The following is a 24808-nucleotide window of genomic DNA, read 5'->3' on the forward strand; positions in this document are numbered from 1 at the left end:
CTTGAGTGTTACGTTTCAGTTTTTCTAGAACTCATTGGTGAAGGGAGCACTCTGTTGAGACTGGGATTCAAAGCCTTTTAGATCTCTATGTTGGTTCTTTCAAGGCAGAATGTGGATTTAGGGGATAGTGATACCAGTGCTCTTATGTATTGCAGTTCCCTAGTGAACCACAGATATAGGAGTTGGAGTTAATTTTGTGTCCTTTACTATATGAGAGATCTAACTCTTTGTCAGAAGAATGCCTTTATCAACAGTAAGCTTTTCTACCAGTGTTCTATCTTTCCTGTTAAAATGTTGCTTGGATGCAGAAACAACACTTGAGGTTCATTGACTTAGTACAGAAGAAGGCACAACTTTACAGGTAGTTGATAAAAAGTTCCTTGTTCTTCCCAGTTCTTGATTTTATTTGTTGATGTTATGTTGTCAACGCAGAAATGTGTTTATGAATGCCCTGTTTGTCTTGCAACTGGTATTACAAAACAGGTCTTCTCTCTTCCATATAGCTTTTATATGAAGTATGTTCAAAGAGAGACTTCTGAGTGTTGCACACACTCTTCCCAGAGCTTATGAGAACATACCCAGACCATTCCATACAATTACCCAGTAATTGTAATGGAAACTTTAAATAACTTTGGCAGAAGGTCGCAAGTTGTAGTTCAAGCTCACATAGTATACAACAGCCTTCTTTCAGCATCTCCTCCGCTTAGTCCTAAACTGTATAAAGCATCAGGGTACTCAGGATGAAATACATAAGGCAAACTGTGGCTCTTTTGCACAGAATTCATGGTTTACAATTTGTCTAAGCTGATCTTCTGTCTGATCTGTTGGACAGAGCAGTCACTCAATGCTCTCATTCTGCTTGGTTGCTTCCCTTTTTACCTGCATGGCTAGTAGATGCTGGTAGAGGAGGCATTAATGTAGTTGAGACATCCTTTGTAGGGACTGAAGAGACTTAGAGACAGAAACATCCCTGCATATTCTGATACTCATTGATAGTTAACACTAAGAAGGATCTCTTTAAGTTAGCTATAGGGCCATATTTACATATGTGTATCTGCTCTTCATAATCATCTTGCTGTATCTGCTTGCTCCTTGGGGTCCTCTCACAATGGTATCAAACATTTTTCATTCTCCCTACAAAGTTTCTGTGGGGGATTTTTTATTTTATTTATTTATTTATTTATTTATTTTCCTGTGAGGATCCATTGGCTTTCTATATTACCCAGATTATAAAGAGTGTAACCTGTAAATTATAAGCAGTTCTGGGGACATGGACTAATTTATTTGGTTCCTCTAGTTGTAAAGTTACAGATTCTATCTACTGTCAAACACTGAAGTGACTTCAGGACCTCTCGTTGTTGGTGTCTGGAGCTTATTAAGAAGACTTTCAGCATCAGTCCAGGTGCAGGTCCAAAGATTCTGGGTAATTTTTCAGAGATTACTTGCATCCATACCTGAAGTTGTCAAGATTTATTCCTGTCTGATGTTTGATAAAGACAGTATTCTGATTTGATCAGCAGACTCCCAGCCAGGCCTTACAGAACTGAGTGGTTGGGTATGTATTTCATCACATGGAATAATTTAGTATCAATGTTGAGGATTACAATAGTGTCAAATCTTCATTAAGTAGCAGTGAAAGCTGAGATGGATCTATAAGTGTGAGTTAATGCAGGGAATGATGTGAACATTAGCTTAATATTTCTGTGCAATTGCTTGAATTGCTGTAGGCATCAAACTTTGCTAATGATGTAAGTAAGAAGAGTGTATTTGTTCTCAGTTTTTCTCATACAGCTGAAGACTTGTAAAAATTTAGAATAGTTTTGAGATAAAATCATATGGTAGATGGTAGGAAATATTGTATCATCTAACAGCTTTCAGTTTCCAAGAGGCTATGATTGACTACACCAAGCAGAGTGGTGCTGTTGATACACTGGAGGGAAAGGAAGCCACCCAGAGGGACCTGGACAGGATAGGGAAGTGGGCCCATGTGAACCTGATGAGGTTGAACAAGGTCAAGTGCGAGGTGTTGCACTTGGGCCAGGGCAATCCCAGGTATTTATACAGACTGGGAGAATAACATCTTGAGAGCAGCCCTGTGGAGAAGAACTCGGGGTCCTGGTGGATGAGAATCTGGACATGAGCCAGCAATGTTTGCTTGCAGCCCATTAGGCCAGCTGTGTTCTGGGCTGCATTAAAAGGAGAGTGGCCAGCAGGGAGAGGGAAGTGATTGTTCCCCTTCTACTCACCCCCTGTGAGGCTCCATCTGAAGAGTCCTGCGTCCAGACCTGGGCCCCCAGTACAGGGAAAATGTGGAGCTCTTGGAACGGATCCAGAGGAGGGCCACTAAGATGATCAGAGGGCTGGAGAACCTCTCCTGTGAAGAAAGGCTGAGAGATTGTTTAGCTTGGAGAAAAAATGACTTTGGGGAGACCTCATTGTGGCCTTCCAATACTTGAAGGGAGTGTATAAACAGGAGGAGTTATGACTGTATGTGTTGATAGTGATAGGATAAGGGGGAATGATTTTAAACTAAGACAGGAGAGATTTAGGCTATATAATAGGAGGAAGTTTCTCACTCAAAGGGTGGCAACATGCTGGAAGAGCTTAACCAGAGAGGTTGTGGATGCTCCATCCCTGGAGGCACTCAAAGCCAGGCTGGATGTGGCTCTGGGCAGCCTGGTCTGGTGGTTGGTGACCCTGCACATAGCAGGGGGGTTGAAACTAAATTATCATCATGGTCCTTTCCAACACAAGGCATTCTGTGATTCTATCATTCTATGATTACATGGTGATACAATTTATTTATTTGGAGATGTGGTGATAGCATGCAGTTTAAGTGCCAGATGTCTAATAATGGTTGCATCATTTAGATTAAAACAGTTTAATAAATTCTAACTGTTTTTGTAGCTGTATAAGTGAAATTGGAAGAATGGGCGTGAAAATGGCAAGTACAATTTTCTAAATAATCCTTTAAGTGTGACTATTTTGAACTCAGGAAAAAAATGCACTTAACTTAGATTGACATATTGTTCTTCTGTTTTAAGAGATTTCCTCTATGCAGCTTTTGGAGCAATAGCAATGGCAGTGACACACTATAAATAGTGAATAACTGAAACAAGCAGTTCATGAATGCCTACTAGTCTGAAATTTGTCTTTGTAAGTGGTTAAACGTGTATCAAGCATATTTACATTTAAAACAAACAAACAAACAACACTTTGTATGAATTAATCAGAATAGGAAATAACAAAATTATTCACATAGTTAGACTACAGTGTATAGTAAGGCCTGTTCTAATGAACATACAGCTTATTCTGAAGCTATACAGAAAACACATCATTGTGAATCACCTGTGTGCAAGCTGTAAGAGCTGCAGGAACCTTGTGATTCATCCTTGTGAGATACCACCAAGTTAAGCAGGAAGATCCTTTGACCAGTGTCTGTGTGGTTTTGAGGAATATGGTTTGCCTCTGGCCAACTTTACCCTTAAAATATTATGTTGTAATGTGGAGGATCTATTAATCAGATAAATCAGCACGTGGCTAATTGTTTGTAGTTTGTACAGTCCCATGAACCATCTCTATCCATCTGATAGCTTGTCTGCAAATGCACTGTGCTTTTTGACCAACAGAAGTATTGCTCCCTTGATGGAAAATATATTTAACAGGTTAACAGTATTATCATATGCAGAAGTAACTTTTTCTTTCTTAATAAGCTCATACCATTTTCTTGCACAAGCCCATCTGACATGCATTTGCAACCAACACATTTACATACAAGCAGACCTTTAAGCACCTAATAAAACAGCCTAAGAAAACAAATCCAGGCAGAGTAGCATAACTTGCAGTAATTCCATGCAAGTACATACAATCTGAAGAATGTACATTCACTGAAGCATTGTAAATACAAATAGAAAGTGTGGATTGTACCTAAAGGCAGAAAATACTTGATTAATAAGGAATAGTCTACTTCCCTTGCATAATAATATTAGGGGGGGGCTCAAAAACTTTGTTGGCAACCTACAGAGTGAGAACTCCCTGATGACTTTATAGAAGATACTGCAGCGCTGTGCAATTACTGCTGTGCTTTATTGCATTGTTTGATGTGTTCTTCTGGGACCTTGTGTTCAGCTTCAATAGGGATAGGGCCAGAATAGTCTGCTAAGCTTAAAATACAGAAAATATTATTTTGAACCATGTTTGGTTTTTTTTTTTTTTTTTTTTTTTTTTTTTTTTTTTTTTCTTTCTTTTTTAAGTATAATATTAGTCCAAGTACAAACGTTTCTCCCTTTCAAAGAGAGAGCTTCTAAGAAACTGCTGAGAAGGTCAAGCAATGACCCGGCAAGAACAGCCCCTAAAACATAGGATGAATTCTTTATTTCAAGAACTCTTATTTTCATTCTAAAAAGGTTACACAAAAAATGAGATCACATGAAATAGGTGTTAAATAGCTATCCTAATTGGAACAAAGAAGTATCCTTTTGTTCAAAAGATTCACCTTGTAATTCCTGTTATTCAGGACATGCTGAAATTAAAAATTGAAGCCTACAACTGAGTAGAAATTTGTATTTTAAAGGTTTTCTCCAGAAGAAAAATAAACTTTCATGCATTATGTTTGAAATCTTTCAAAAGAAGCAAGGTAATGGAGCAGCCCTTTGCATACTTGTCACAATTGGAAACACACTTTCAGACTATCAGTGACTGTGCATCTCTGCTTGTGAATAGTTGTATTTGTGTATATTTTTTAAGAAAATAAAAAACAAAATAATACTGTGGTCGAGAAGAGTATTTATCTATTAAGTAAAGCTTGAATAGAGGAGTTCTTTTAACTGAGGTGGATGTAAAAATTGTTTCTTAGAAATACATGAAGCGGAGTGTAAGGGTAAGCCAATCATGATTTGCAGCATGCCCCTTGTAAGTGCAAGGAAACACCTGCCCAGAGTCTGAGCTGTTGGTTCTATAAAGCATTCATGTGCTCCAGTTAGAGGTGTTCATATGGGTCAATAAAAGATATATTAAATAAGAAGCTGTGCAGAGATGGTGAAAACAGTATCCATGAGATGGACTGTGCTGAAAAACCATATGCATTTGCTGTTTTGTTACTTGCATGGGCACTCTGCCTGGTGACCGCAGCTGGCCAGATGTACACCTCTATGTCTTCAGAGTACTAGGGAAGAAGGACAGCAAACAGCAGGCTTGTAGGATGAGGAATAAGCTCTGCTTCTTGCACTCCACTAAGTCTGAGGGGCCTTTACAACTGTCAGCCACCTGTGTTTTCAGGATAAAGTACTTTACTGCAAGGCAGCAGCTAAACTAACCTCTTTACAGTGACAGTTCATTTTATCTTATGTCTGTTTTAATTCAGATAGAACCAACAGTTTCTTGTCTCAGGGATTTGTAGTATCACTCTACCTCATCATCTCAGGGTATGGAAACATGGAAGGATCCCAGCTTTGATTAAGGATGACCATTAGTAATCAGACCTAGCTCTAGTTCAGTCATTGATGACGATCCAGTTTTGAAGATCCAGTGCTTTTAGACACATAATTGTAAAAACACATAAATACTTAGTACTCGAAAAGTGGGGGGGGAAATGGAGAGAAAATACTAGCCCATCAAGGAATATTTTTAATGTAAATGTTTGATGTAAGGTAAGGGTTTGCAGGGATAGTTTAGCTGACCCACACTGGCAGATACTGTCCTAACTCTGGGTCTTTGCTTTGTGTGAAGTACTCTGTTAATACTGTCTGTTAATTAAAAAATAATGTTAATACTATGTCTGTCTGTCTGTAAGCTGGACTTAAGAGTTCAGGTTTGAGTGCATGCAACACGCTACCATTTGTCTGGGATTCTCAGGTGTCACAGCAAAGCCACAGCACAGACTACAGGGAAGACAGACATTTCAGTTAAGTGCCCAGGGTTCTTGGACTGCATCGTTATCCTAAATTCAGGTTGGTATAGCTTTGCTGCTGTTGGTCAAAAAGCAGTCTCTTCTTAATCAAATGTTGTGGCTACATTTGCTGCTGTTTTTACTCTGAAACTATTCATATCATACACGTGTGTACTTCTGTTGTAACATATATACCTTTAGGCATTTTCTAGGATGCTTGTAATTATTTGTCACTCCTAAGCATTTATATATGACCCATCTACTACTCCACGTCAGCATTTTAAATTTTTGGGTAACTTTTCTTTATACTACCATCTGAAGAAGCTTGAAGAAAAACATGTGTGTCAGGTTGGGAACTGGATCACTGGATTGTAGAGGATTTCCCTACCTGAAACTGAGTCTCAAGCCCCTTTATTTATCTTCTGCTGCCAGCAGCTTCAGAAGGGACCTTTGTCATTAGTCAGTACTGCCTACTTAGTGCCAAAGGAAACATCCTTAGGATTTGGACAGGCTCTTACATGATTCCTGCCAGGCATTCATGATGAGCAAACATTTTCAGATCTGGAGAAAATGAACTGCAGATTGTTCAACTTGTATGGGCTCTTTTTGAGTGGATGAATTGCTCATTCTAAGCAGCAGCTGTGCCTGTGGTCATGCCTGTTTACTTTTCTGACTTGATCTGAGGTGTGAAGCCCATGAAAAGATCCCAGGTGTGTGTTACTGCCAGAATCAACAGAGCTGCTGCCCATGTGCCTGAACCTTTTTTTTTTCCTTTGCTCAAAGCTCAACCTCTGAGGCATTTTTGGCCTAAGACTTATCTAGGAGGTGATTGGTGGATGTTGCTGTGTTGTAATCAACATCACTTTGTGGGCAATTTTACATTTGAAAGCATTTCTTTGAAGATGTTTGCCTTCAAAAGGGTGTGACCAGAAGTGTTTACTGGCAGAAGATCTGGCCTGTGACCAAATAACTGCAGCTTGGCATGGGAGACTGGGAGATGATACTGTTGCATCCTGTGAAGATGGGGAAACAACCTGGTGCCTCCCTGCTCCCTCTTACCTGCTGGCTGAAATTTACAAGGCCTGGAAGATGAGAGCAAAGGAGTTCATGCTGAGATCCAAAAGTGTCATTCCAAAAAAAAGCTGACTCGACCACTTTGGACTTGTGAATTAGTTTGTACTGTTACTGTTAGTAGTTATCAGCTGAACAGCACAAACTCCAATGACCCATCACTACTGAAGATAAACATCTGAACTATGAAAAAAGCAGGAATCCTGGTGGTGACTATCTCTTGCTTTCTACAAAGACACCTTGATTTTATTTTTTCTCTCTTTTCTATCACCCATCTTCCCTTTCCCATCTCTGTAAGCAACAAGAATTTGTATTGAACTGGTCCGGCTAACATTTGACCCATTGTGTCTTAATCTTGCCATCTGGTACACATATATTAAAGAACCTTCTCTCCCTCCTATAATTGGAGCGAGATACTGTACCTTTGTTTTGTGTGGGTAGCTCAGGGGTGAGGAGTCTTGCTGACCCACAAGCATCCTGGGCCCAAGAAGGAACTCCTCAGCACATGTAGCCACATCATTTTATTAGATTCCAGCAAAGATTTTAGATATAAGCACCACTCTTTATCTCGCATTAGGCATGAGGGGAATGGAGCATTTTGTTCCTCTTTAATTTTTGTTTTCTGTTGCTTTTCTTATGCTCTTAATTTATTGAAAGTTGTTTTTTGTGTCTTTTATTTTGCTCCCTGTAAGAGCTACTAAAAGCAGGTAAATGTCAGTGACTTTATTAAATAGATCCCAAGGGCTCTCACTCTATGCTTTTTTATACCACTGCCAGACCACTGCAGCACTACTCTCCTGGCATCATTTCTGACTTCCATGTGTGAAGGGAGAATCAAATGCTGCCTGCCCTGTAGTTCAGAGCATCACTGATACCTGGTTTTAGTGTTGCAGAGGTTAATAAAATACTGAGAAGCACTTCCTATCTTTCAGGTGTTAAAAAGAGGGGATCTTTTATTAAGCGTGTGACTTCGTCATTAAGAATTTAAAGGTAATTTTGTACTCCTTTGAATGGTTTATGTAGTATCGTAGTTCGTTTCCAGTATAACGTTAAAAAAAAGAACAAAACAAAAACCCAACAACCCCACAACAAAATGTAGAAAGGTTTGATGGAATGTCTCCACTAAAAAGAAATAAAAATCTTCTGCTTCGTGTCATTTGTTTCACCAGTTTGGAAGAAGCTGGTGACTTAACTTGCGGGTTCTCATGCATTTCATAACCCCCAAGATGAAGAGTGAAGAAGAAGAAAAATGCTTATTTTCATCAACGTAGAATTTATCTTGTGTTTGACAATATGTCTGCAACTATGACAGACTTTTCATAAGTGTATTGATTACCTTAGCAACATAGAAAGTATGCGTAATTTGCTTACTAGCATTTTTCTTGCTTGCTTAAGCGTTCAAGTCCAGGAAGAGCTGCAGTTGTCTTTTCTGAATGAAATACTGCCCAGGTCTGCTTTATTATTATTATTTTATTATTATTATTATTTTTGTGTGTGTGTGTGAGAAATGGTTGATTTATCCCAAGAGAGCATAGGTCATGCCTGGATTGTTAAAGCTGGCAGCTTGAGAAGGGAAGAGCTAATCCTCTCATGGTTTAATCAGAGACAGTCTGTGAAGAACTAGGCCTGTCTGAAGCAAGCTGAAGCCAGACCTTATGCACTGCCCATGGCTCAGGGCTGTTTAACTTTTGTATTGCTTTTTTGTCTAAGCAGCTTGTTACTCTGCTTTGGTGTGCTCATCCTACCTGCAGAAACCTGTAAGTACAGCTGGTGATCAGAGTGTGCCAAAAGGAAGCTATCCTGGAAAAAACATGGAACCATCCTAAGTAGTGGTAGACAAGAGCAGAGATTTAATAAAAATAGAAATGTTAGGAGTTTGCTTATATGTCTTTCACATAGTCTACTTCTACATGATTTGGTTTTGATCATATTGCTAGATACTGATCTTTTTTTCTCTTGTGCTATCTGTCTTGTGGTGAAGGCAGACTCTTCCATGCAATATACTTGTGTATTGGTTTTTAATGTACAGATGGTAACAAATGTACAGAAGGTATAAGTAAATATAAGTAAAGGAAAACTCACCAATGGTGGTGCCTTGGCTGAAGAAGCTGGGGCAGTCCTCCCTGGTGAGCAATCTCCAAGAGATACTGCTTCAGTGGGAGTCAGCCCTTAAATGAGGTCTCAGAGGGGATGGAGTCGAGCTCCACCCCTCCCGGGAGCACAGCTACATCACTCTCACCTGTGCTCCCACAGCTGACCCCATACTTGCCTCAGCTGATTAATCAGAGGTTCAGGCTGTGATTACCAATCTCCCATACAACTTGGATTATGTATCTCACCTCATTGTTATCTCTCAAGAGACCTAGAATTTCTGTTCATACTTAGTTTCCTAGGATAAACTTATTTGTGTTTAACAAAGAAATCAATTATTTACCTATTTTTCTCCCTGCTTTTAACCAGATAGACAAGAAAATTGTTCGTACGGAAATTGGAGTCCTTCTTCGTCTTTCACATCCCAACATTGTAAGTTCAGTCACATTTCACTCCATGTCTGCAAAAAAAAATTTGTAGTAGTAATCTTTCTGAGAACGCCACATTGACTACTGTTGTTCATTTATACAGATTTGCAGGAATCTTTGTTAAAACTTTTGTTTCTCCTCATGTCTTCATTAGCAATTCATTATGCAAGACCATTGAATTATAATCGTTCTCATAGAATTGAGTGAGAAACTGTGCAAAAGGAGTTTTGTAAAGGATAAGAGGAATTTGGCATTGCCCATCTTCAGTGGGAATTCAGTTTACTGTAGAAGATGGACATAGGGATGTTAACAACCCTTAAAGAAAGCAGGTTCTAAAACTGCTGTATTCCACAGAGGTTATGGTGGTGTGAGTACAACAAAAACAACAAGAAACCCACAGAGGAATGCTAAAGTGATAAAGGTAGTCCAACCGCTCTCCCTAGCCCATCTAACCCCCCCCTTTCCTAAAAACAAACAAACAAACAAAAAAGTTAAAAGAAATTCGAACCCAACAAAGTTGAGAGAATGTTCACAGTAATTTGATTGACTGCAAGGTAAAGGAGATACCAACTTCAGCTGTTATCGTCCTCTACATTACTGGCTGTGGTCTGTGTCTTGCTGTTGGCACTGTAATATGCTATACAAGAAGAAAAAATATGAAGGATGAATGCTATGATTTTCATTGTCTTTTACCAGATAAAACTGAAGGAGATATTTGAGACCCCTACAGATATCAGCCTTGTTCTAGAATTGGTCACAGGTGGAGAACTATTTGACAGGTAAGCTGTCTTTACATACCACTCTGTGTATTTCCTCCTGGGATGTTATGGTCCTGCACGTAATCCATGTCTTAGTAAATACTGGAGTTATTTCATCAACATACAATTTCTTCACATGAGACTAGATCTGCAGAAACTGGTTTAAAAAATGTGTTTGGAAATGTAATTATTGGGAAGGTCTTTTTTTTTTTTTTTTTTTTTTTTTTTTTTTTTGAAGGATTACGTGAGTTGAGAAAGGAAGTTATGTCAGATAAGTTGATAAGTTGATAAGTGGAGTAGCAAGAAAGATACACTATTTGAAATTTATAGGATTTATAAAACCAATCATCTTGTTAAAACTTTTCTGAAGACAGCTGTTGAGTTCTTGTCTTAGTTTCAGTTAGGATAGAATTGTTTTTCTTCAAAATGTCTGGGGCCATTGCAAAAACAGGAGGAGGAGAAAGAAACAGAAACCATCTCACTTCTTATGTTTAGTGAGGTGCAAGTTTTGTGAAAAGACAATGGCTGTCATCCAGATGAGCACTCTGCCACCCCTGCTGAGTAGGTGTAAGGAGTAGCCTGGACTTAGCAGGCAGTGAGGCCAAGCAGCTCGGATCTCTTTCTTGGGAAAATAGCATTAACAAATCAACTGGAAAAGGATCACAGCCTGTCATCCTGTGGCAATGCCTCTTGTCAGCCATGAGGGAAAGACCTTCTTCAAGGAAGACCTCATCTGTAATCCAGGGAAATGTACCACTCTAGAGAAAGTTATCCACTTAAGGGAACTAGATGCGGTAGTGATGATGTATGGAATTAATCTGAATGGTAATACCAACTCCCAAGATCCAGATGACACTGATATGTGCATGACCTGTGTGGTGGAAAGTGGTACAGAGTGCACCATCATCATGTGCCAGCACCCTGTCGGGAATTAACTGGAAGGATAATGGAAGACCAACAGTGGATAAAGCGACTAGTCTACTTTGACAGTGTGAAGACGATCTGTTTTCCTCCCTGCTGGCCTGTGTCTCAGCTGTAAAGAAACTGGTTCAGCCACTTAAATAAATGGAAACTGGTTCAACAGCTCCTCCACCTGTACAAACGAGTATGTTATCCTTTAGAATTAAGTGTTCCTCCGCTTGATAGAGAGGATATAGTGAGTACACACCATGTATCATTCTCTGGTTTTACCTCTGTGACCATGGAGAGGATGTGAGAAAGTGGGGTGAAAAACTCATCTCAGCCCTACAGGCATGGGTACCTGAGTAAGCTACCACAAGAGAGAGTTCTTCCAGGAAAATGGCAGTTCTCCAGACAGAGTAAATTATCTGATCTTATTTCTCTGGTTAACAGCGAGCCTTCTGGTTCTCATATATGATAATTCATTCATAAATAGAATGATCAGAACTAACACCTGCCTCCATCCAGGTGGAGGAAAGGTATAACTGGGTTTGTTGGATTATGTGGTATTGGTGGGCTTTCAGTATAGCTGTCTTCAAGATGGAGGACATGAAGTATCTATCTATCTTGCCTGGTCTCCCAGAGAACCCTTCTGCTGTTGTTACGAATAGACTGACATCAGATCGCTACAGCAGTCCCCTCGACCAGGACTCCCTGATTCACATTCATCAGTTGATTCGTCAGCTGGAGAACCAGGGAGTAATCAACAAAGACTCTCTCACCCTTCAGTTGTCTCATATGTCCAATGCAAAAGTCCAGTGGAGGGTGAAGGCTGACAGTAAACTACGATGGCCTGAATTAAGTTACACCACTGCTAAGCACTGCTGTGTGAGACATGTTAGAAATTCAGTATGAACTAGCACCAAAAACTGCCAAGTGGTATACCAGAATAGTCACAGCTGATACTTCTTTCTCAGTCCTTCTGGGAACAGCATGCAGGAAGTTTGCTTTTATTTGGAGAGGTGTCCAGGATACCCAGAATCAACTGCCCCAGGGGTGGAAACACAGCCCTGCCGTTCATCATGGGCTAATCCAGACTGCATTGGTACAGGGGAAGACTCCTGATTACCTGCAATATGTTAATGGCATTATTATGTGAGAAATTACATCAGAAGAAGTTTTTTGAAATAAGGAAGAAAAAAGCACAACCAAAGCAACCCAGGACACCTTTGGTCTTCTTGGCCACAAGGACACACTGCTGCCTTATGGCCAACCTATTGTCCACCAGGAGCTCTTCAGAACTCCTTTCTAGTAGATCAGCTCCTAACCTGTACTGATGAGCCCCCAAGTGTAGATTTCCACACTTGCCCTTGTTGAGCCTCGTAAGGTTCTGTTCCACACAAGTCTAGCCAATCCAGATCTCACTAAATGGCAGCACAACCTTCTGGTTCCTTAACTTTATATCATCAGCAAACTTACTGAGGGTGCACTCTCTCCCTTCATCACGGTCACTGATGAAGATGTTAAAGAAGATTGGACCCAGTGCTAACCTCTGGGGAACACCACTAATTACAGGACTCCCACTAAACTCTGCACATCTGATCACAACCCTCTGTGCTCCGCCAGTCAATCCACCTCACTGTTCACTTGTCTAGCTCACATTTCCTAAGCTTATCAGTCAGTTTATATTAAATTCAATGACCATCGGGGAATGTAGAATAACTGTATCACAAATGCTGATGTAGGTTTTCTGTTCAAAATTAGACGACTTATTTATATAAGCGAATTGTTAATCAAGATAAATTTTTAATGCACTTCTCCTACGAATAAGTAAACTTTAGATTGTTCCAAGATTTGATTACATATGTACTCACTCTTCTCTCTTTATTATGTTATACCCTTTGATTCTTATTTATTCAATTTTCATTACAGATCTCTCTTTTTGGAATAACGATAATTATCCATAAGGCTGGTTCAGTTATATTTTTCTCTTGTGTCTTTATTTTGCCCTCTGTCCCTTCAGCATTCTTTGGTTAAATGTAATGTAATTGCTTTATACTTTCAAGTTCGATTTTTCCTTCTATTCCTCGCTGCCTTTCATCAGATTCTCAGTCCCTTTGTAGATCTGGTTTTGCTTCTGTCAGTTTACCTCTTAACTGTGACAGGTCTTGCAGTGCAATGAAGTCTGTTATCTGTCATTTGTGAGCTGCCTCTTTTTGAAGTTGATCTTTTCCATTCAGATTTTACTGATATTTATTGTCAGCAGAATCACTTTTCCAAATATTAATTTCAGGAAAAAAAAGATCTATTTTAAATTTAAAAGAATAAAAACAACAAAACAACAAAGACTGATTTCATTTTCCTCAGAATATATGAAGACTGATAACAGTAGCTTTCATTAGCTTCTTTCTTTTTTCAGCTTCATATGATTTTGACAGTCCTTATTTTCTCCTTGTCTGTACTTTGTCATCTTGACTGCAGGCTCTCTCGTTTCTTCTTTCATTTTATTACGTACACCAACCGCTGTCTAAAAATACTGTTTATGGATGAAGGTTTCTCAACTTGCTTTCATTTCACATTTAATATTATTTCCTCTGAAATTTAGATTTAAGCTGATATTATCTTCTTGTATGGAGTGTAAGTTAACAAAAACATGATTTTTTTTCCCTCTTAAGAACTTGTCTTTTTAAGAGGTGCTGAAATGATCACTTCTTGTGAACAAAATTTCTTGAAGCTTCTTGTTTCTGCATAGGGAAGTAAGAATTACCAAAGACTTCATCTGCCACAAAAATGTGAGTCTTTTATAAATCCATGGCACAGTAGCATCTTTCATTTGTTTCTGATATTTGGTCTATTTAATTGGTATTTATTTGTCTTTTGAACATGAGTCAGAGCCATGCTTTGGACTGTATTTCACATGAACAAGATAGTATCCCCTCACTCAAGGCTAGCAAAAAAAAAAAAAAAAAGAAGAAGTCTTTCTGCCTTGACTTACCCAAATGCACTCTATTCCATTAAAAGCAGAATGAAAAACACACAAATTGGCTCTGGTGAAAGTGCTTATTGATATAATAATAGCTCATTTAGCATCATTTCTATGGCAGCAATAATTAAAATAACAGTAGTTTACAGAATAAAGGAGTGTGTGTTATTGCTTATTTGTAGGCTTTCTAATATAATTTACTGTCTCCTTCCCATGCAGAGTTGTAATAATGCCTTTATGCCTGACACTGTCAGAATTACTTTTTAAGTCAGTCAGACTCTAGGAGTTTCCAATGTTCTCTTCAAGACAGGAGAAAAAGAAAAAAGGGAAAAAAAAAAAAAAAAAAAAAAAAAGGAAATGGTTACAATATAAGATACATCTTAGGATGTGGTCAGTGCATGCACTTAGAATTAGATGAAACATCAGGCATCAGAGGACACTTGATTACAGCTTTATATATGAATAAACAACTCATGTTATGATGATGATGCAATTATAGTACTGGTTGGCTTCATGCCACTCTGTGAATGTGAACTGATACAACATTAGAGCATGCCTGGCTCTTAACTTCACTGTGGAAGCCTCTTCAGCTAAGACATTTTCATTTAAAATATCCTCTTGTCTTTTGCTATTACTCAAGATGACTTTACTGGAATTGCTGCGATGAATTTGTCCTTCTGTCTCACTAACACAGTTGGGAAAGGAGACAGTCCTTTTGGAGGGATGGCGAATTGGTGCCTGCAAAGCTCCCGAGTTTGTTAAGTAGTGTCATTATAGACTCCTTGTGATTTCAGCATCACTGGCAAATATGTTCTTTTTCTTCCATGGACTTATCACTGTAATAATAACACAACCTGCGTGCTAAAGAAATGAGGAGAAATGCCACTTAATTTAGATATGAACATTTCCTCAGTTATTAACAAATCTAGCATTTAAGTTCATTTGAAATACAGAAGTTTTGACAGTTCCGTGCAGGTGACAAGGTATGTATATTTAACTGCAGCTAACTCCATACCTGTAGCTGTGTATGTACAGGAAGTCTCTGACAGACCCAAGAGCTCCCTGTGTTTCCTGTGCTTTCATTTAAGACATTTCCTGAAATTATAAAACAGGATATGAATGCTTTGTATATTCTGTTTTTAATTGCTTCTTTTATTTACATTATGACTGAAGTACAAAGGGAAGCCAAAACATTTTAGGAAATACAGTTATCTGGAGTATTTAGGGCGCTAAAGTACTTGTCCTAAACAACGAGTAAATTGATCTTACAGTCCAAACCTGTAAAGCAAGTCTTTTGCAGCAAGTGTAATTCTCTGGTCAGTGTTGAAGTGTAACTGCTGGAGTAAGGAATGTATCATTACATCCAGGCACTGTTAAAGGTGCCAGAGTTGCTGATGCCAGAGTGACTGGTGCCAGTGAACCTAGAGTAATCCTGAACTGAGTAACAACAAGTGTTCTTAAGGCATTGTGATGGGGATACAAGGTATAAGCACAATGTATGTTAAGTATGCCACATGCAGTTTCAAAATTTGATGGCGTTTTGCTTTGGTCTTTCGGGGAAGTAAACAACATGCCAGAGTGAGCTCTAACACAGTGTGCTTAAAATGTCATGACAGCCACAGCTGTGTGGCTTTGGCAGGGAGGGCTGTCACGAGCAGGTAGTTCACATGAGCACAGGCAGTATTCTTTAGCCATTAAAAACCATTAAAAGTGCTGACTGAAATGGAGTCTTTGACAGATGAATCTGTCCTCTTGAAAATAGGGGATACTGAACTGCTCCTACTACCTTCACTACAGATGGCTGTATTATGGCTATATTTGAAGATGAGGCCATTTATTTAGTCTTATCCAAGCTTCTCATATGTAATTCTTTATTTAGCTCAGAGGGTTTTTTAGTTCTGTGGATGCCATAGAAATGCTGATGAGGATGTAGAAATTGGAAAAACAAATATTAGTACCTGTTATAATAAATATGAAGTCTTCCCACAAATTCTCCTGTATGCCACATTGTTTTTATTAACTACTTCTCATTATTATAATGATGGAAGGGAAACAGTTTATCCAAATAACTAGAGTGCTGTATTTAATTTCTGAACATGATACTAAAGGAAAATGTCTTCCTTGGTTGACCCACAGTCAGATTCAAAGCTGTTTCTGTATTTCTCCTTATCCTTCTTCGTAATAGGGACAGACAGTTTTGGTCATTAATAACAGTAAAAGCGATTATGAAATGAATTGTGAAAACAGTCATAAAATAAGGGAGAATCTGAGCTATGGTATTTGTATATACTGTTCTTCAATGCTTTATTAAAAAAATACATCCATAGTTAAAAAGGAAGCTTTGCTTTTCAACTAAACAAATGTACCTAAGCAATAAGGAATCAAGACCATCTCAGTAGAGACATGGGCCATTTTATGAATCACTCACTGGGAAGATGCTCTTTGTAGAAAACTTTTTTGCTACTGAATAGTCATGTCATTCTCCTTTGCTGTTTCTGACTAATTTTCAGGCTTACTTTACCTTGTAGAAGTACATTCATTTTATTTTAAAATTATCTTTACATAAGAATTAAGTGAATATGTACAGAGAAAATCTCCATGGCAACCAGAGAATTGGAGATAAATGAACATTCATTATATAAAATCAAGTGTTTAAAAAATCAGCACATACTGCCATTTAAATGGAGCTTGTATTTGTGTAAGCAAGTATCTCACTGGTACTGTATGTGATGTAATGGGATGCAGACCACCAGTAACACGGTACAGGAGTGTGACATAAAAGCCAGCCAGAAAAAGAATGAAAATAGCCCTAACAACAGTGATACTTTTTTTCTGATATCATGGTATTTTAAAAATAATAATAATAAAAATAATAATAAAAAATAAAAAATAATAATAAAAAAAAGATCAACAAAGCAAATATAACCTTAGCATCAAGATATAAAGAAAAATAATGTTGGAAACTGGTAAAGTAATAGAAAGTAAAAGTGATTTTTGTTTGTTTGTTTGTTTCTTTTTTTTCTTTTGGACAGCTAAATGTATGTATGGGCATTTGAAAGCTAAGTTATGTATTTCTACTTAGTACTGAAATAGAAGCAACTCCTTAGCTTGAAGAAATATTATTGTAGTAACAATATCAGGCATTGGCTAGAATTTGCAGTTTTTATGGCAACTGTTAAGACTGATTTACATAAAAATTAACTGCACTTATCATTCTGAGGTGAAGGAAACAAGACTTTCTATGCTGAGATTTCAGATTCAGCTGGAGGTTGGGAAATTTGGCCTGTGTAGGAAGGAAGTGGGGAGTTAAAGCTAAGAATAGGAGAATGTGTCAGTATGGAGAGTGGAGGAGGAAAAGGTCAGTTTTTCAGAGTAGGTAAGATTTACTTGGTCACAAAGAGTCACTAAAACAGCTTCTGTTCAAAATTGCAGAGATACTCTTTGAAATTGATTTCTCTTCCTAAGAAGAACAATCAGGAAGAGACTTTCAGTCTTGGGGTCAGGTATGTGGTGTAGAAACCAATCCTTGTGCAGTTTGGTTTATGTCAGTATTTCTTCTTCCACCTGCTAGTACTCAGAATCATGAGTTTCAGAAGCTGGTGTTGTGAAAGACTGGGGGTTTCCATGAGTCAGTGCTGCCTGAGGAAGGACACCCAGCCCCAATTTATGCCTGGCTAGGACCTCACTGGAGGGCCAGGAGCCAGCCTTGTCCTGTCCTTGCATGGAAAAATGTTCACTTTTTTTGTCTCTGGAAGGTTGATTACTTCACCTTCTCACCTAACATGCTTGCCACTAATCTCCTGAAAACTGTAATACGGTCAACTGCACAATTGTGTATCAATATACTTTTAATACTGCTCTGAAAATTGATTTCAAAATGATCTTTTAGGATTCCTCAGCTCTTTCCTCATTGATTGTCAGCTCAAATGTATTATTTTTAGGTGAACTATGCTCCTACTCTTATTTCTTTTCCATCAGTAACAAAGTTTCAGCAGAGAAAGTGGGGACACTTGCTACATGCCTTAATTGTAACACCCTCTCGCTTTCAGTGGCTTCATAAGGATGTGATGAATTAAAGCTCAATCCCAAGTTATAGGGAGAGTGTTCCAACAGGAGTAGAATCCAGTTTGTGTTCTTCCCAACATAATCTACAGGCTGCAAACTGGTGGTGAACATCTATGGAAATCTATAGCACTGATGCAGTGAAGATGTGCATAATGAAGGAGACATAAAGCAGCAGAGGAACTTCTCTTTCATAGAAGGGCAGCACTGGAGATTTCCAGAGGCTACACTTAAGGGTACCTACAGGACTACAGTGTGTATATTGTCAGAAGCCTCACAATACTCAGAACAGAAAGGATACAAAGACTAAGTGGAAGCTAGTGAGCATCACTGCAAGTTACTGAACACATTGGTGACCCTGTTTGTGGCAGGGAGGTTTGGAGCTTGATGATTTTTGAGGTCCCTTCTGACCCAGGCCATTCTGTGATTCTGTACATATAGTCTTGATGATCACGTTGAAGCTGCTAAATTTTATCTGTCTGCTATGCAGAAGAGACAGTTGACCACAGGAAGAAGTCTGCACCATTTCTTCCAGTTGCCTTTGGGTTTACATGGCAGTGACCACTATAGCTTTTTGGCTCAGTCCTACATTTTGTAGCTGGGTACCAGCATTCCCAGCTCCCCTGAAGAAAAATAATGGGGAGAGGCCTTTGAGAAGTGCTTTTCCTTACAACATAAAAAGGATTTATGTCCAATTCATTCAGGAATATGGCCCTTTAGGAGACCTGCAACTTGATGTGTATCCGTGTGTACTCTGTTAGATATGTCTGGCTGTGCACTATTAACATATTTCATTAAATGTGTATACATAAATGCGATTCTGCATAGTGAGTATATGGATTATTCTATCATTGGTATGATATTTTTGCTTTCTCTACAATGTCTTCATCAATTCGAAGGGCTACCTTAAATTTTCAGAATGTTTGTGCCACCAAATTTATAATTCTTCCAACCTATTTTTTCTTGGACCTTGAAATAGCATTTCTGTATAGTTTCTTCTCAGTTCCCTTCTGTCTTCCTCCCACTTTTTCTCTCAAGCACTGGCCTACTTGACTTCTCATTTACATATCAAAGGCAGGATTTAATTAGCTTCTTACCATTAATGTTCTTGTCTTTCTGTCCTCTCAGTGAAGGTTTACTTTTTCTTCATCCAAGTGTTTCTTAAAGATCATTCTGTAAGCTGAGTATAAATATTTTTTTAATTTCCATAATAACAGAATAAGACATTCCTGCAGATACCTTTCCCTTTATGGAAAGAAAGGGCAATGATTCAGTGTTAATCTGCTAGCTGAAACTGAAAAATCTTTGTAAAGAAGCTTCATTGGCTTCAGGTAGGAGTGTTGTGATAATAAAGCAGTGTCACACCTACCATTTGTCTTATGTAAACTATTGCAAGGAAGGTGCAGAAAATAGATATGTAGATGATCCCCCAGTGTTATTACAGGACCTGAGCTGCAGGAATCTTCTTTAGGTGCTCATCTTTATTGCCTCAGAACTGGTTTTCAGTTTTAAAGCAGAGAGCCTGTAAAAATGCATGTTCATGGTTTGTATGAATGACTTATTTCATTTACTGCTGTTACAGAAGGTTAGACTTTCTACTTGCTAGATTATCATTAATTAATAGCTGTGATTTTATTCTTATTAAGTCTGTTTTCTAGAATTCTGAAAGAGGAACATAACTGCATGTGACATGATGAATAATTGTCTTTGTAATGCATACTACTCACATGTAGCCTAAGCTGGTGAGCCATATGTGTTGCATACTAGTTCTACAGTTGTCTTGTGTTACTCTCCTAAAATATGGGCCCACACTTCACTGCATCCATTTACTGTAAATTATAAATTCACATCTGCTTCATGTTCGGCATCTGTGCCCTCCTTCCATTGAGTATTCTAGTGTGAATGTTGAAAACATTATCCTACCAATACTAGCATACAGTTATCTGAGTTAGATTGGTCACAACGTGAACTTTGCATTGTTTTGCCTTTGTGTTGGTATGATATAAATGCAACTGAATTGATATAAAGACAAAGAGGAAAAAAGAAATTTTCTGGATCTTCAGTGCTCACAGGTGTAATAGAACTCATCAAATGCTCTGAGTGATCAGAACATTTACAGGCACAATTTTGTGTCATTTGCACTAAATAATTTTAACATACAAGCTGTTTACATTAAGAAAAAGAAAAAAAAAATTGTTTCTGTTTTAATGAAGCTGTATTTATTTTTATGGCACAGCCCCTGATTTGATGCTGAAGGGGGAAGAGTAATAGTTATTCAGTCCATGATATGAAAGGATAATTTGAATTTAATATGTTTTCACACCAAGTGTTTCTTCTAAACAATCCAGATCTGTACTGGCATGGCATAATGCTGTCTTACCATAAACCTCATTTTACCCCTCTTATATAAGTGGGGTAAAAAACATAACTATAAATGAAATAAATAAGTAAATAAATAAATAAAAATAAAGCCATTCCTAAAGGATTTGTAGTTTCATCTGAAAGCATTTAATATTTCTTCAATTTTAGAAAACTGCAAAACTTTTTAATTGAATTTGTACATATATATATCGCTCCAAAAGTGATGGCTGCTATTTATTTCATGGAAACAACAAGAGGTATGAAGAGTACAAGAGCACTACTGGTGGAGCAAATTGTATTTTTTGAATAGTCACCACCATGAGCTATGCACTTTCACCAGTGGTGAAGAGGAGCCAGCATGCTGCTCTCATAAAACCTCCTCCAGCATAGTTTGCCCACTGTCACTGTCACTGCTGTTGAAACGCCCCACCTAACATCTCCCTGTGCTCACATCCACTCCATAAACATTCAGCAAATGTTGATGAATGTCAGTGTGGAGAAATTCATTGACAAACCTTTGCTTTATATGCACCTCCTTGTCAGACACATTTGGTCAGACTGCAACTCTGCTGCCATCTGTGTCATGGAAGCAAAGTGTAACGGAATATTGTTGGGCCATCATAATAAAATGAGAGGCATTACTTTTGGAGCAGCCCTCATGTTACTGACCACCTCAGTGAGTTGACACCTTAACTCTATGTCTTCTCATTTAACTGAAATCAATGATATCCTGAAATGCAGAAGGACTATTTTCTATGCTTTAGAAGGGACTCCAGACTCCTCTGAGTTTGTAAATTTGTTTTCTCAGTCATTTTGCAAACGAAGGTTTTGCCTGCAGAGTTAATTTATCTTAATGCATAATCTTAAACACAATTTTTCTCAATGCTTTCTTTTGTAGGATTGTGGAGAAGGGTTATTACAGTGAACGAGATGCTGCTGATGCTGTTAAACAGATCCTGGAGGCGGTTGCAGTGAGTATTATGTAGCCTTATACGCTCAGCACCTAATATTTCACCCCTAATGGCTCAATAAATACCTAAGCATGAAAGAAACAAGGGAATTCACTGAAGAATGTCCACATAACCTCCTTCCTATAATTAAATTTGTATTGACTTTTTATAAGGTAGTGGCATTTTGAAGGGCAAGAAGTGACCTAAGATGGCAGTCAGAAATACAGTTAATGTTCTAAATTGTCTGTTAACAGTGGAGTGTATGTTCTGTCCAATACCAAAAACCTGTGGTGTTCGGTGTTGGTCATTTTAGCCCTGTATGCAGTCTGAAATCACAGGCACCATGAGGTAGCCTGCAGCAGGTATTTAGCATGAAGGAGTCAACTAGTGGAACAACTGCATAGATGTTGGAACAGAAATGTGCTCAGCAGTGTGTGATTAGATGGGATGTGAGTGACTTGGGGTATACTGCTGGAGTGTGGGACTCTTCAAAGAAAAAAAAAAAAAAAATCAAAACAGCTGTGTCAGTGTTTTATGGGCTGGTTCAGCCCAGTTCTGTGACTAGCTGAGTTGGGGAACCACAGATCCACATCCGAGAAAGGGAAAAGGGAAAAAAAAGGGGGAAAAGGATAGAGAAATGGGCCCAAAAACAAAACCGCGGCAACAATCTGAGGAGAAACAATTTTACTAAAGAAGATATTGGAATGCAAGATTGTATGCTCTAATATAATACAATATAATTGAAGCTAATGAGTCAAATTAAATGAGAGTGTTCGAAAGCTGAAGGCCTTACTCTAATGCTGTGTCAAGATGGCACCTGCAACAGAGGTGAGCCAGGCAATTGAAAGGGCCATCAGGGAACCTGCAAAGGTCTTTTATCTTTCTCCACTGAGTGGAAGCAGTAGCAGAACAGCGAGCAGTCCTCTGGGGGATGTAGTTCTTCTCTTCTTAGACAGGTACCCGGATCTGGAGCATTAACTCTTTAACTCCCAGTGCTCTACATGATGTTATGATGTGGAATACTGATAACCAAACATCATAAAATCATGACAAGCTGTGGCTTGCAAAGAAGAGACCAGCATCAAGGACTAGTAGTGGAGAAGATGGTAGTGGTGGAGGTGGGTTCTGTATGGACTGTCAGAGGAAGTACTGAGTCAGAGGAACTTTATGCAGAACAGGAGCAGGGCAAGGACTGTCCTCTACTGAAAGTACCCAGTAACGAGGAAAAATTAATGCACAGTCTAAATTATATGTAAGTTTAACGCACAGCGTAATGCAATCGTGTTCTTAAAATGAGGTTTAATTAATATTTTAAGTTTTGTTGTTGTTGTTGTTTTGTTTTGTTTTGTTTTTTATTATTTCATTAGGATAGTTCTACATAATTTGTCATTTTTTTGCAAAAATTATGATTGTTTTGGTGAAAGATGATCTAGAGAATGTTTCAGCTCTCTATTTTAAAAGCTGGGAACCAGATAAGATCTTGAGCTTGTACAAACTGTTGTAGCTTAGTTGGAATTCGTGGAACGGATATGTACAAGGCCCAAAAAACTGGCTTTCACATGAGCATACAGTTGCTTAATTTTGGTTTTTATAGAAGGTGGTACTTGATGTCTAGCTAGAAGGGTTGTATGAACTTTTTACCCTGACAGTAAACATTCATGTCAAAGTTGTGAAAGCTGTGCAGGTTCCCAAACTGGGATCTTCGCATCCTAGAAATGCTAGATTGGGACTGTAAACTTGGCAGAATGTCTTTTATGAGCAGGACTAGAGATACTACTAGGAACTGTGTGGAAAATACTTCTGCAGAAGAATAATATTTCCAGAATGAAAGAAAATATATTATTAATCATTCTCAGAATCTGTGAATTGTACAGTCCTCTCAGCAGACCATGCCAACTAATACTCTGCTGACACTGGTCAGGCATTTTGACTTCTGGAGTTTTTAAAAATTGCTTTTAGCAAGAGAAGTATTCAGCCTTCGTGTTGCTAAACTCTCTCAAACTAGTGTGCTTCTTTAAGAAACTCCTTGTTAAGGACTGCTGTAATACAGGATCCATCCTCATAGTATATTATTGACACAAGGGGGTATTATCTCTTTATTTAACAAAGGGTTTTCACAGAAGCTTTGTAAGTATGTAATCAAATGTAAGGGGATTTGGAAAGCACCTAGGCATTTTTGCTTAGTTCTTTTTTAAATAATTAAACCAAATGGGATTATACTGTTGGTTACAAAGACAAAACAAAAAGCTTCTAGATTTATCTGTTTCTGGTTGTATGTGGGAACCTGAAAGCCCATCTCAGGGGCTCCCAAGAACTGTGCAGTTAGCCAAAAGGGCACACAGAAGATGAAATCCAACCTTCCAGGTCATAGACCAGAATAAAAAATATCAGTTCTCTCTTCTCCCAAGAACAGAGGAAATGATAAAAATTGTATTGTCAGCACTGCCTGGATACCAAGGAGTGCATTTTTCTTTTTTCCATCGTTTTTCCTTATACTGATGGTTACATATGTGATCCAGGGTTCTAGGCCCATGCTTGCATTTGGGAAGAAATTTTCTTTCTTTCTGCCCAAAGTTCACCTTTTCATTTATTCTCCTATTGTTCTTAAAGCCAAAATATGGCTTTACTCATAAGATAACAAACAGTTCCAGAATTAGGGCAAAGCAGTGTTGATTTTTTTAGTTCTTTTGCTGTGATGTTTGGAAGAGGTGAGGAGGTCTGGTTGCTATCTGACATTTCAGAACAGCATCATCACATTCCTGATAGAGAATGCATTTGAGGACTCTCTCTCTTTTGCCTTTTTTTTTCTCTTTGTCAGTAGATAAGTTGTTAGCAGAATTGTTTTCTTGCACTCATATTAGATGTCAGTTTTTCTATTTTGTGTCATCAGTGTATACACACATATATCCTGAGGCCAAATACTCACTGCCTGACTTTCAAAATCCGTTAATGAAGTTCAGGAACTCAACTGGTCTTTGAAATACCAGACAGAAGAAGATAGTTAAATATTTTCATTGTAAAAGATATTCTACTTTGTAGTTGATCGAACTTAAGAAAATGATGCTTTCTTTTTCTGAATGTATACTTTCAGTATTTCATATTTGTCACTAAAAATAAACCAAACAGGAGCTGGAAGAACAGCAGAGAGGTTGTTGGTTTTTAACATTTGCACTCCAGCATGCTTCATTTTTGGAAGTTTGCTTGGCATCATTTTGTAAGAAAAGGCAGGTGAACACTGAGTTCAGAAGAGGCATTCTAGATATTAGCATTTAAAAGCACAACATATGAGGTAATTGAGGAAACATGTAATGAGAACT

General features: G+C 38.3%; 1 protein-coding gene across 1 annotated transcript in view; it reads left to right on the plus strand.

The window, feature by feature from the left end:
- CAMK4 (calcium/calmodulin dependent protein kinase IV) overlaps nt 1–24808 on the plus strand; it is a 156958-nt gene that overhangs the window by 84427 nt on the left and 47723 nt on the right. The window contains exons 3-5 of the mRNA XM_072358846.1: nt 9419–9481; nt 10174–10256; nt 21440–21512. Of these exons, the coding sequence (XP_072214947.1) occupies nt 9419–9481; nt 10174–10256; nt 21440–21512 (219 nt within the window). The remainder of the gene's footprint in view (nt 1–9418; nt 9482–10173; nt 10257–21439; nt 21513–24808) is intronic.

The sequence above is a fragment of the Excalfactoria chinensis genome, chromosome Z (assembly GCF_039878825.1).
Source record: "Excalfactoria chinensis isolate bCotChi1 chromosome Z, bCotChi1.hap2, whole genome shotgun sequence".
In the NCBI taxonomy this organism is placed as follows: Eukaryota; Metazoa; Chordata; class Aves; order Galliformes; family Phasianidae; genus Excalfactoria; species Excalfactoria chinensis.